At 35.0% G+C, this 12,726-nt stretch overlaps 1 protein-coding gene across 1 annotated transcript in view; it reads right to left on the bottom strand.

Annotated features, from left to right (window-relative positions):
• The window catches only part of RyR (Ryanodine receptor), a 283,432-nt gene that overhangs the window by 84,834 nt on the left and 185,872 nt on the right, over window positions 1-12,726 (bottom strand). Inside the window, exons 42-49 of the mRNA XM_083112077.1 lie at window positions 10,891-10,989; window positions 9,578-9,730; window positions 8,229-8,352; window positions 5,931-6,021; window positions 4,205-4,387; window positions 2,624-2,792; window positions 1,858-2,072; window positions 731-885 (exon numbers count right to left, since the gene is read on the bottom strand). Of these exons, the coding sequence (XP_082968203.1) occupies window positions 731-885; window positions 1,858-2,072; window positions 2,624-2,792; window positions 4,205-4,387; window positions 5,931-6,021; window positions 8,229-8,352; window positions 9,578-9,730; window positions 10,891-10,989 (1,189 nt within the window). The remainder of the gene's footprint in view (window positions 1-730; window positions 886-1,857; window positions 2,073-2,623; window positions 2,793-4,204; window positions 4,388-5,930; window positions 6,022-8,228; window positions 8,353-9,577; window positions 9,731-10,890; window positions 10,990-12,726) is intronic.

Genomic DNA, 12,726 nt, shown 5'->3' with positions numbered 1-12,726 from the left:
AGTTATCAAGGTTCCACTGTAAATCATTGTGTGGCATCTCGATTTTTCCAACAAATAATGATGTAATTTGTATGATCTATATTACAAAGACAGACCATAAAACAAGAACATATGTTTTAAACCTCTGAACATATCCAGTTCTGAACAAGTGCACTGTCATATTTGCAGAAGTAGAGTAAATTTTGCATGAAATTTAAACAATACTTATGTGTACTGATCGTTTGCATAATTTCCAGGATATTTAAACTCTGCAAAATTGTCACAGCATAAAAATGTGTAGACAAAACATTTACAGATCCTATGAGATACACACACTTTTGAAAAGTATCAGTCGATACTGGGGATTAAATTTCAAACCCTACCTTTCTGATATTTCGATTCCGGGGTGGGTGGTCTAGTGTCATAATTTTTCCAGCCCTGTCCCACATAAAGCAGCTCTGGGGCTCACCCAGCCTCAAATAAATGGGTACCTGGGGGCAGCCCTGGGGAGTAAAGGCAGCCAGAGCATCGTGCTGATTACCACCTCCAACATGGCCGAGATCGATAGAATGTGTGAGGCCCTGCCCCCACATTCCCCTGTATATGCCTTGTGGTATGGTGCAAAGTGCACGGGGAACTTTATTTTTCTCATACTGGGTCAGACCTAAAAATAAGTATCACATGTCCGCAAAATATAAAATGAAGTAAATAACACATCAAAATTAAGAGGTGAACAAAGACAGAAACATACCGTTAACCCAGACGCAGAACCTGAGGAAGTCGAGATATCTCTCTCCTTCCACTGGGTCCCAGCCAAGGTCTGGATACCCTTTCTCCACCAACTCTGAGTTGGACTGAAGTCCACACCGAGACAGGTACACAGCAATCTTCTCCAGGTAATGCTCTCTGTGGAAAGCAATAATGTTACTTGCGCATGATGTCCATAAAAAAAAATTCTTTACAAATTTAGACTGCATGTAAATGAAAAAAAAAAATGAATTTGTAGATTTTGTGATTCTAATAACATTGTTCACATAGTAACTTCATTTTAACTATTTGTCTTAAACTAATTGACTGGAAATGGTGTAGGATGATGATACAATCAACACACTGAAAATATTTGATTGTTTCTAGAGAAAGGTTTACATCTGAATTGATTTATTTTACTTCACGTTTCTCCCACTTTTGCTAATTGCGAAGATGAGGATGAAAGGTGATGAGATGAAGTAAATGAAAGGACAATCGCAAACACATATGTACGACACACAAGACAAGTCCCATAGAGCATTATACTGGCCATTGGTCCAGATGCCAGGGCCTCATTAGTATGCAAAATGCACTCCAGGGTATACTATGTGGAAGTGAGGTTGACATTTGTGTGTATTATGTGGCAGGGTCACCCCTTACACCTTGTTTACATCTGAAGTTCTTATCTTATTCATAACTAGACATTGCTTCATAAATAAAGTTTGCAAATCATATGCAGAGAAATTTTTGTGTTGACAATTCTATGTGTGAAGAACAATAAGACACTAATCTGCAGAACACATAAGTAGATTGCATCACAAGCCAACATCATCATCAAGGATAAAAATAGCCATTTACAGTGACAACTGCCAATTTAATGGTGAACAGTGAATCTTACATAGGAGCAACCTTCATGTTTCAATGTCTGCATTTTAAATCAATAAATTTGAGTTTTATCTCAACTAGATAATGCAGACATTCAATTTCTGAAACTGAGGTCTCCAACAGTTAGGCACTTAAAATACTGCTGTAACATCAACTTGTACATATTATCTCTTTTTAATCCAGTGTACTGACAAAGAACTAAGTTTTCTAGGATTGAAATGTAAACAGTGATTATATTAAAATTACCTGAGTGCCAAAGCCAGCTCAGTGTTCTCCATGAGAGAGGAGTATGCGACATCCAAAGGTGTGCTGCCTCTCAGAGAAGGACGGGAGAGCAAGATGTTGCTGTTCTCCAAAAGGAAAGCCAGGTGATCAAACATGGCCTTTTGGTTCTGCCTTGAGGTTCTGCAGAAGTAGCAGAGGAACCTACAGCATGCCACTACCATCTCGTGGGACGTGTCCTGCAAAAGAAGTGCACAGAATATTACTTTCAGGAAATATCACACTCAGCAACATACCCATTTATTAATATAGCAGAAAATTATATATCACCGGCTGAATGCTGTCAACTTTCCTGAAAAGTTACTGCAGATGGGTATACAAGAACATACTATTCAGTGGGAAATATGTAGTTACAACAGAAATTAATTGAAGCATTAAAAAATGCACACCTCTCCTGTCATTTATCTTTTTTTGGTAGTTGTGGGTGGTCAACATGATAGATGCACTAATTTTGAATATTATGCATTTGCCGCATCCATGATGAATGAAACACCTTCCATATGGAATAAAATGTGGGAATATGAGTGTAACATCAGAAAGAGCATTTACCACAGCCATCATGTATACTGAATATGTTTCAGTCACACGTTTTGCGAGTATAAGAGCTATTATCCTCATTTGTCAAAATAACCTATTTCACCAACAATGAATGATAAAGTTACATAAATGAGCTAAATCCTTCCAATGTCTTCAGTACCAACACACTGACCTCGTATGTTAGTTTGCTTACCTTTTCCTTGGCTGGAGCTTCACCTTCTTGGCCAGTGGTCTGTGTGTCAGACTGAGCCTGTGCACGTCTGCCCAGAGTGTTCATCATCACTGCCATCACATTCTCATGGACTCTCAATATCCTGATGAGATCTGGATGTTGGAAGAATGTGTGGTTGTTCACAAGTTTCCTGGAAATTTAAATCCAACAATTAAAAATGGCTTGCAGATGACGGAATATCACACACATTAAAGAAAATACCTCTCTTTATTCACTGAGGAAGACAGAAAGTAGTGAAATTAGCTGACTTATCTTCCGAAAACTGTAATTGAAATACTGATACATGCAGGCTAAAAATTACAAATATTTAATAAAATTGATACGCCAGCAGATGTTAAGAACTTAATAGCTGAGCAGACATTGCTGAATTAATATCTGGAAATAAGGTAAAGTTCCCTGTGCATGTAGCACCATGCCATGAATGCACATTTACAGGGTGGCCACTCTAGGACCATGATAAAATTCAAGTATAATTCCTGGTTTTCAAGGCGAACTTTCCAAAAATTCAAGGGTACAAGCAGATGTTTTCTCTATTTATTTCAACCATGCATATTACTGCTTCTCACCGCCCACACACATGAATATATTAGCAATATAAAGAGTTTGTGTGATCCCAATGAATCCAAAAATTCTAATTCAATTAAATTAAATGGTATATATACAACTTAAAATATTCACTTTAAGGTGTGGAATTTACATTTGCCATTTCTCATACTCAGACTAAAAATACATCTACAAACTTATTCACAAATGTTACGGAATTGAAAACGAGAAATTGATAATTGTATAACAATTTCAAATTCGAATTTACCTAATTAACTTCATGATATCTTGCAATTATCCGTCTGTCAAATAGATTGTTATGCAAAGAGCACTTTGGCACTAACCAAGTAAATGGACCAAGAGAATTCTATTTTTCTCCAGGCAGCTTTCTTTTCAGGCAGCTTTCTTTTCCTTACTCGATAAAAAAAAGCTACTGTGAAAAACTTGCTTCGGGGCATTTGTAAATGTATCAATTCATTTGGATTAATAAAAGTTGTAATTTTCCATGTCTACGGAGAAAATCCACGTAGAATTCACGCATAATTCCCGGAGCAAAAAATTCATGCATAATTCCTGAAATTCCCGGTGATTTAGGGGATGTGAGGGTAGGGGCCACACTTTCTTGATCTTGGCCAATTTGGAGATGATGTGATCAACACCAAGCTCTGGCCACCTTTACCAGCCAGAGTTGCCCCCAGGTACCCATTGATTTGACACTGGGTGAGCCTCAGAGGCACTTTATGCAGGGAGAAGGGTGCAAAAATTGTAACCTTAGAGCACCCACCCTGGGAATCTAACCAGGGTTTCCCACATGGCAGTCAGATGCCATACCGTCTAGACCACCGCGGCTCTTAATATCTGGAAATATCAATTAGAATCCCCAACACTAGTTGATACCTTCATAGAGTCTGCTATCACAAAATGCTATAGCAAATGCAAACAATACACAATACCTATGCATGCATCACTCAGTTATTTCCAAATGCCGTTAATACATACCATAGCCTCTCTCTCATGAGTTCTTCCTCTTCCTGTGACATCTGCACAGGCAGTAAAGATCGAATTTGACTGAGTCCGATCCACATGGTAGCTACGTCATTCCTTGTCTTGCTGTTAATGATGTAAGTCTTCTGCAGGGAACGCATCAATTCCCCTACTGTGTCATACTGTCTCACAAGCAAGCTGGAAAACAATAAAAATGACAGTGCCATATACTTTGAAGGAAGAAGAACGCAAATAAAGATTATCATGAAATCATTGAAATATTAAATTAAACTTTGATCTAAAAGTTGAATACTCTGTGGAACTTCTGCAGGTTTCCTTCGTGATGTTTTAGAGCTAAACTACATAACCTATAAGCACAGCCATGAAAATAGGTGGCTGCGCAGAATTCCTCTTAAATCTCCAAATGCACGTGGTTGTGCTCCGACATAGCAACAGTGCGAACTTCTGCCACCCACCTAATTTCATGGCCATGCATTTAGTGAAAAGTTACGTGAATATGTGACTCAACCAAGGATTGAACTTGTAATCTGTGCCAAACAAACATGTAATTCTTTGTATTATACGTTTGGCTGAGCTGATATGGATGCCAATGTTATTAGTATTGACCAATACAAGTGATGTAGGTAACAGAAATTATCAGTTCCAATTTAATTACTGATTCTGGCCAACACTTTTCCCAGATCTGAGTCTCTCAGTGTCTGCCAAAATGTGGCACAAAACTTTTGCAGAGTCTAATTATCCTGGGAATTTAGTGGTTCTGGAATAAAACTAGGTAACTCACAAAAATAGTGAAATGAGAAAAACAAGTGAAAGCTATCCATTGCGTTGAGGCTTATGGGTTACTCAGATGTGCCAATAGGTTTCTGCCAGTTATCTACTACTGACTGCACTTCATTCACTATTGTGCAGCAACAGGATACTGTCCTGCACCAGGATCCAAAGTTAACTCTGAATGGAGTGTGGGTTATCAAGTTTTACTCCTAAGCAGTTGAATTTTGGAAAATTCAAAATTCTTGTTTATTTTGCACCAGAATTATGTGAAGAAATGGATTTAAATATTCCAGTGTAATTCTTGAATATTTTAAAACAAAGCTCTGGAAAATCAGTGCATATTAATCAATATTTTGATTTTTTTAAAAAATTGATAGTGTGTTCAAGCATAGGCATTCATATCAGATAGAATTGAGAATAGTATCGGCAATGCTATTGATATCAGCTGAAAGTGGTATCAAGTCAGCCCTAGTCATAAGCTATTTCAAAGAGCTAGCTCAATTGAATTAGTTCCCTCAATTGCAGCGAGATGGCAATAGTGTTCACACGTCCAAGGGTGCCTAACAACAAAGAAAGGTTGCTGTATACCTTGAATAGATCTGTGTGACATAAGCATATGGCACTTCAGTATGACTACATATGTGTGACTTACCACATAGTAAAGCACCATAAAATAGCACATACAGTAAAAAGCCACCAAACATTTCTACACTTTCTCAGAAATGTTTGATCCAGGCACATTGAGTGAAGACTGGTTCTTAGAATTCCTCTCTCTCACAATTCATTGGAACCTTCCATCACTTATAACCACACTGATTTAATGTGAAAATTTGGTTGCATTTTAGCATTTTTCTTGCGAATTTTTAGGGTGTTTTTACAAGATAATTTACCTACACATGGTTGGGTTAAACTTTAAGATATCTTTAACAAGGAATAGAAAAGCACATACCCAAACATCTCCTGAACAAGTTTAGATGATTCAATCTGAGCCTCTTCGGACCATCTTACTATTGTGTTTATGAGAACCTTCCTGAACTTTTCTGCAAAAAAAATATTACACATAAAGTATGCGAGGTATACACCTGTCATTTTATGGAACAAAAATACTTGCTGTGTACAAGTTGTGTCTGGAAATGTAAATAAACACTTTTGCACTCAACGTAAAAGATATTAAGACCTTGTTGCTTTCAAAATACTTCTCTCCTCTGTGTATACATCACTGCTAAAGTTGTTTAGTTTTGTCAAAATATTTGTCATCAGCAAATTTCCATTTATAAAGTCAATCGAGTCAAAGCATTGTCCTTCCAATTTGGGTAATAAAAGGAAGTCTGCTGGTGATAGACCAGGCAAATAAGTAGGTTGTGTAATGACTATGATCTCATGTTTGGCCAAAAATGGATGGACGTATAGCACTATGTGCACAGGAACATTGTCAAAATGGAGCAGCCATTGGATTTAACTCCAATCATTGGGTCATTGGAACTTCACTACTTGAACCAATCCATGAGCAGTTAACCTGAAGTTAGAACAATGATGTCCCTAAATTTTGCAACAATTTCTATCAGTTTTAGGTGAAGCTCAATGCTCAAAGTGAGAGGGGATGGTATCGCCCAGCTAGCAAAATTTTCACAAAGCACCACCTGTTTGTCTCTTGAGCATCCCCCAGCTAACCCCAACACTCAGCCCAACATTCCCCTAGTTAACATTTTCCACTTCAGACATTGATGAAGATGGTGGTCTTTAATAATTATCATCGAATGTTGTTCTGCTATTTTTGAAACATTTACACAAAGGGTATGTTTAAGTGTGGCTTAAAGCTCCATTTCCAAATGTGACATGACACCTCAAAATTCTTTGCTCATGGAAACTGATCATTTTTAATTACAATTGCCTGATGTACTGCATGTGTGTTGACACAAACATACACTGATTAAGCACAGTTTTCCTCAGATTATTTATCCAGCTGTTACTATGTTCCAAGAATAGATGCTTCACACCAGTAGCTCAAAAGTTTGAGAATTTCCCCAACAACCCTCGTATAATTGTGAGAACTATCAGTAAATACTATTTGAATGATCAGAAAGTACACCTCTACCTTGACAATATAAATTAGTTCACTTTAAAATGAGAAGAGAAGCAGTTTCTAAAAACAGTGTCACGAGAAGAAAAACGGATAAGGCCAAATTAAATTACATTCATAATTTGTTCAAAATTTGAGAAAACTAGTTGAGGCCTTGTTTTATTATTATTCAACTAAAAACTGTTATAATAATAAAGGACCAACATGCCTGTATACAAGATGTAATTATTTCCTTTGTAAAATAAGATTTTGTAAAAAGATAAATATTGTCAACTATTTGTATGCCACCCTGTATAGACTCTGACTATAATAGGTTTTGCCTTAATGAAATAAACAGTATATTTAGATATTTAATAATAATAATCCGTTGCGCAACAGGCTTGGGTGCTGGTAGATATCATAAAAACAAGTAACTTTTCCATATAAAGTTTACCTCGAAAGCGCTTAGTTTCTGCGCTATAAGCATTTAAAATCTATCCTGTATGTATGCAACCCAACACAGCAAACGCTTGCTCTGACATAACTACCAGGGGCGCGTGACAGGGTTGCCACTAGCATTCCTCGTTAAGAGAGACGACTTGAAAACAACAAGTTGGGAGTCTTGCCTGAGCAAAATTCAAAACATTAATGATACTTTCGATGTTGTAAGAAGCATTGACAGTATTCATAAACTGACCAAGACAGATAACGGGCAGATTGAAATTCAAGATTACTCATTCTAAAATATCTCCATAATTGATTGATTGATTTGGTTTATTTTAATTCGCTTTTCTGCCACATTTGGCTAATCGCAAAGATGAGAATGATATGACGAAATAACAAATGACACCAATGTCTAGGCCAGGATATAAACCCGATAAACACGTGCCCCTGGTAGTTATGTCACAGCAAGTGTTTGCTGTGTTGGGTTGCATACGTACAGGATAGATTTTAAACGCTTATAGCACAGAAACTAAGCGCTTTCGAGGTAAACTTTATATGGAAAAGTTACTTGTTTTTATGATATCTACCAGCACCCAAGCGTTGTTGAAAGAGTTTTGCGACACCCTGTATATTTATGTTCATACAAATAAGAGAATGGCAGAATAGTGCTTTATCAAGATCGTAAAAATTTCATACAAAAGCATTGACATACCACGGAGTTTATTTTCAAGGAAATAAACTTACCTTCAGGAGTCTTCTTTGGGGGAGGCTCTATCTCCTTGGGTTCCTCGTCTGCCTCCTTTACGGCATTTATGAAGTTGTACATTCGCTTCATGAGGGTTGGCTTTGTCTCTTCAGAAGGTGCCTCCTACAGGGAAGGATGCAGTATTTCATTAAATAATAGTAGAAAAACTGCACTGTAAATGGTGAATAAACAGCAATGGGGATTGGAAGAAGACGTACAATTCAATGTGATTTTTTTATAACTGAAGTCAACAGTGAGGGTATGCACACCATATTAATCTGAATTACTGAATAAAAAGCAGCAAAGTTTGTAACACAGATAATTGTAAGGAAGAGTGGTAATAATGCGTGAGGGATATTAAATGATATTTACTACTATCGGATTAAAAATTATAGATACTCCAATTAAAAATTAACCAGTAGACCTACATTAATACGAGTTACATCAAAATTTAGCTTATTCGATTCTACGTTAATCTATGCTAGCCATTTTTTTTCGAGTATGCCTTTTATTTTTTTATTGTCGTGAGAACAAAAAAAAAGGGCTGGTTTCTTGGAGGTTTGCAAACGATCACTATCTTGGAAATTCTGTAAATCAAAAATGGGTTGTCTGATCATTATGAAAATTTAGTAGATTTTAAACTATTAATTTTCAAGTTTTCAAAATTTCTTTAAAAAAAACTGTTATTTTCAATTTTGCCAAACAAAACAACTTTTTCTTGGTATTAGATAGTCCTACATCTTTGCATCTGTTTTTAAAATGCATTTTCATTGTGAAACCGATTTTATAGAGATTTTTATTCAGCGGAATAAAGCTGTTCACGGAACACGGCAACACCGCAAGCATTGAATTGCAGATACGGCCGGCAGTTTCCGCTATTCAACGGACAAAATTTGGTTTCTGGGTACAAAACTGGTGCAAAGTTAAAAGAAACTCGAATTTTGAATGATTTCCAGGATAATAACTCTATTCAAAACTGCCATGAAAGTTCAAAACATCAGAAAAATATCAGCAGGTATCGGCAAATAAACTCCAACATATATTTCCGTAGTGTGCTGTGCCTACCACTCTGCCATGGAGAGAGATAGAGATAGATAGATAGATAGATAGATAGATAGAGAGAGAGAGAGAGAGAGAGAGATAGAGCAAAAGTATATATATATATTCTCTCTCTCTCTCCCTTTCCAGCATTTTGGTCTTTCGCAGGGTCATTTGGCATTCTAATGTTATTCTTGAATACTTTGAAGCTAAATTCTGGTAAATTAATGTTTATACTGTAATTGCAGTGGAATACCCACCCATTAATATTAATCAATATTTGCAATCTGATAATACTTGATCAACTAACCTCTTCCACTTCTGGTTCCTGAAGAGCAGTGAGAGACACCTTTGCCATGAAGTCATCATGGAAACTTCTCAATGGCTCACGAATTTCTGTACCAACTGGGCAATTTTCAAGATCATCATCCTCTAAAGGCTTGAAGGAGATGCAAGAATTCATCTGTAAATAAATAATGTATGTTACTACCTATGGAAATACTCAATAAAAAATGCCAGTGTAAGTTGTAGCACGGATATATAACTTTATGCAGACAAATATTTACTTGAGTTTCAATCAAAGTGCATAGTACATGAAAATATTAACTGTAGAGAATGTACAACAACAAGTAAAACAAAAAGAATAATATAGAAAATGACAGGTACTTTTTAAATTACTAACTAATAAAAACTGAATATATTATTTTTTAATTTGTATGTTATTTCTTAAATTTTTGCACGTATTGCTCTTGTTATAACACCAAATGCTAAGTATACACATATATGTAAATGAACACATTTGCATCATGATGGGTGGTGCTATAATGAGTTTTTAAGATGATTTAATGTGTAGATCACATGCCAGTACTTGTGATCAGAACCCCAACCTTCATAATGTGATCATTAACATCACAATCAGCCTTCACATAGAAAGACTTTCAAAACAAAAGCTGGTTGTCAAACATGGGTCCAAAGTAGTTAAGTGTTTGCCTTGTGATGAATAATAAGTACACATATGAGAAATTGATTAAGGAATAACCATGACAGGCATCAAACCCAGAACCCCTGGAGGTGGTGAGATAGTGAGTCAACTAATCAATATGCTTAGCCACCAAGGCAGACAACTTTTGTTGTGGTACATTATCATGGGTATAAGAACAATGTACACATCTGACAAGTTTTGCATAAATATACGTATTAAATATTAGCAGTTGTAATTTTAAAAATATAAACAAATATGTGGTGATGCATGTGTTTTAACATGCTATTACTTTATTTTTCAATATTTTCAATTGGGAGTAAAGTTTGTATTTATGTTCACATTTGTATATTTGTTCAACACTGAACCGAAGATCCACTTTTGTCGAGCATATAATATGAAGATACAATGTTATAATAGATAATTTAAAATATTGGAGTTACAATACAGTACAAGTATTGTTAAATATGTGACATACAGAGAAAAGTATTCTCCCAATCTTCATAAGCATACGTAAATGTGCAAAAGCTTCTAGCCTTTCACACAGGCATACGCCATTGCTGTACTTTCTAAGTCTAATTATAAGGGTATCTACTTCACACAAGACATTGTTTATTAGTCATGCTATTGAAAAAAATCAGTACCTGTTCTCGTGGAGGGCATCTGAATTCCCTCGTCTTTTTGGCAGCAATGGCTGATGGTAAGTCAGACTGCTTGATTTCAATATATCTCCTTAACTGGTCCTAGAGCACGAAGAAATAAAGATCATTATGTCATACTCCTTTTGGGCTTCTTATGTTTGATGTGTGAATAAAATTATTTCAAGTTAAACTTCAAGAAATACTCCAAAATGTTGAATTACACAATTTCTCACACTAGCTTTTTTTTTTTTTTTCAACTAAAGCATAACTTACACTTTATACCAACATATTTATGAATAAGTTGTGTGTTTTCTTTTACACTAACTTTATTGGTTTTTCTGGCATGTATTAATTTTCATCTCAACATTTCAACTGTTTTAACAGTCTTCATTAAATGAGTGGACAACAATCTTTGGTGACTGATATATTGGCCTTAACAAACATATTATGATAAAATCAATATGTATTCATATCATAATCTTTATTCATCCTTTGCCCATTTTGCATGGGTATGGATTTTGTCAGATACATGAAAATATAATATAAGCTATAGTATACAGTATAGAAACAAAAATTTTTACATGCTGCATATATGTGATAAATTGTACATTATATTCGCAATGTTAAAAACAATGATATACACAAATACATATAATAATAATAATAATGATAATAATAATAATAATAATAATAATAATAAATTCTTTATTTCCGTTGACCCATAAACATGGGTTTGGAAAACGTCATACAATGCTAAGTTAACAGAATGGGAAAAATTACAATAAAAAGAAAAATGCAAGAAAAAATACAAATAATCGTTAGGGTTATACAGTTAACAGTTATATGTCTGTTAAGTACAGTTAACATAATTTATACAAGACCAGGTTACAAATGCTAAATTTGTAAAAAGAAAAATGCATTACCAAATTTCAATATTAAAATAAAGTATTTCAATGATCCAGTTTGCTACTTTAACTCATTAAGGTTGTATAGTGCATTCATTGTCTGTTAGGTACTGTTTTATTTCTTTCAGTCTCTTGTATGTATCAGTAATTTGTTTGATGTGTGGGGAGTTTGTTATAAAAGTTATTCCTTCAACATGAGGTGCTTTGTTTGAAAGAGCAAGTCTATGTGCTTGCATATGAAAGTTCTCTTTTTGGCGTGCGTTGTACTGATGGACCAATTCAATTTTTATCCACTTTACCATGTGTTAGTGCATAAGCAATTACTTTATAAATATATAACGAATATATAGTCATAATTTTGTCTTATCGAAATGATTCTCTACATGAGCTTCTCATCGGTATTTTAAACATATACCGTATTGCTCTTTTCTGTAGAGTAAGCAATCTTTGAGTGTATTCCTGTGCAGCTCCTCTCCATGCTATTATGCAATATTCTAGGTACGGATATAGAAGTCCATAGTACAGATTTTTGTTTATTTCAGACACATCATATTGTGCTAGGAGTTTTAAAAGATATAGATTTTTTCCTACGTCCATCTTAATTTATCATCAATAACTAAACCTAAAAATTTTACTGGATTTTCATAATTGATTTCATTGTCATCTATTCGTACATTTATATTATCAAAATTGTGTTTGTTTCCAGGGTTGAAAACCATATACATTGTTCTTTGATAGTTTATATTCAAGCTATATGAGTTTAACACTTACATTGCTGACCTCTAAGTCACTTTCCATCCCAAGAATGCTGACCATTTTCACTACTTTTTAAAAAATCATATCTCAAAAACTAAAAATGTAAAATATACGAGTCATACACCGTTGAAAAGTTTTATTCTTCCTCTTTATTTTGATATATGATGTTACATTATAA

Source organism: Lepisma saccharinum, chromosome 25 (assembly GCF_977018435.1).
Source record: "Lepisma saccharinum chromosome 25, izLepSacc3.1, whole genome shotgun sequence".
In the NCBI taxonomy this organism is placed as follows: Eukaryota; Metazoa; Arthropoda; class Insecta; order Zygentoma; family Lepismatidae; genus Lepisma; species Lepisma saccharinum.
Note: the sequence above shows the minus strand (reverse complement) of the source record. Positions and strands in the feature narration are given on the sequence as shown.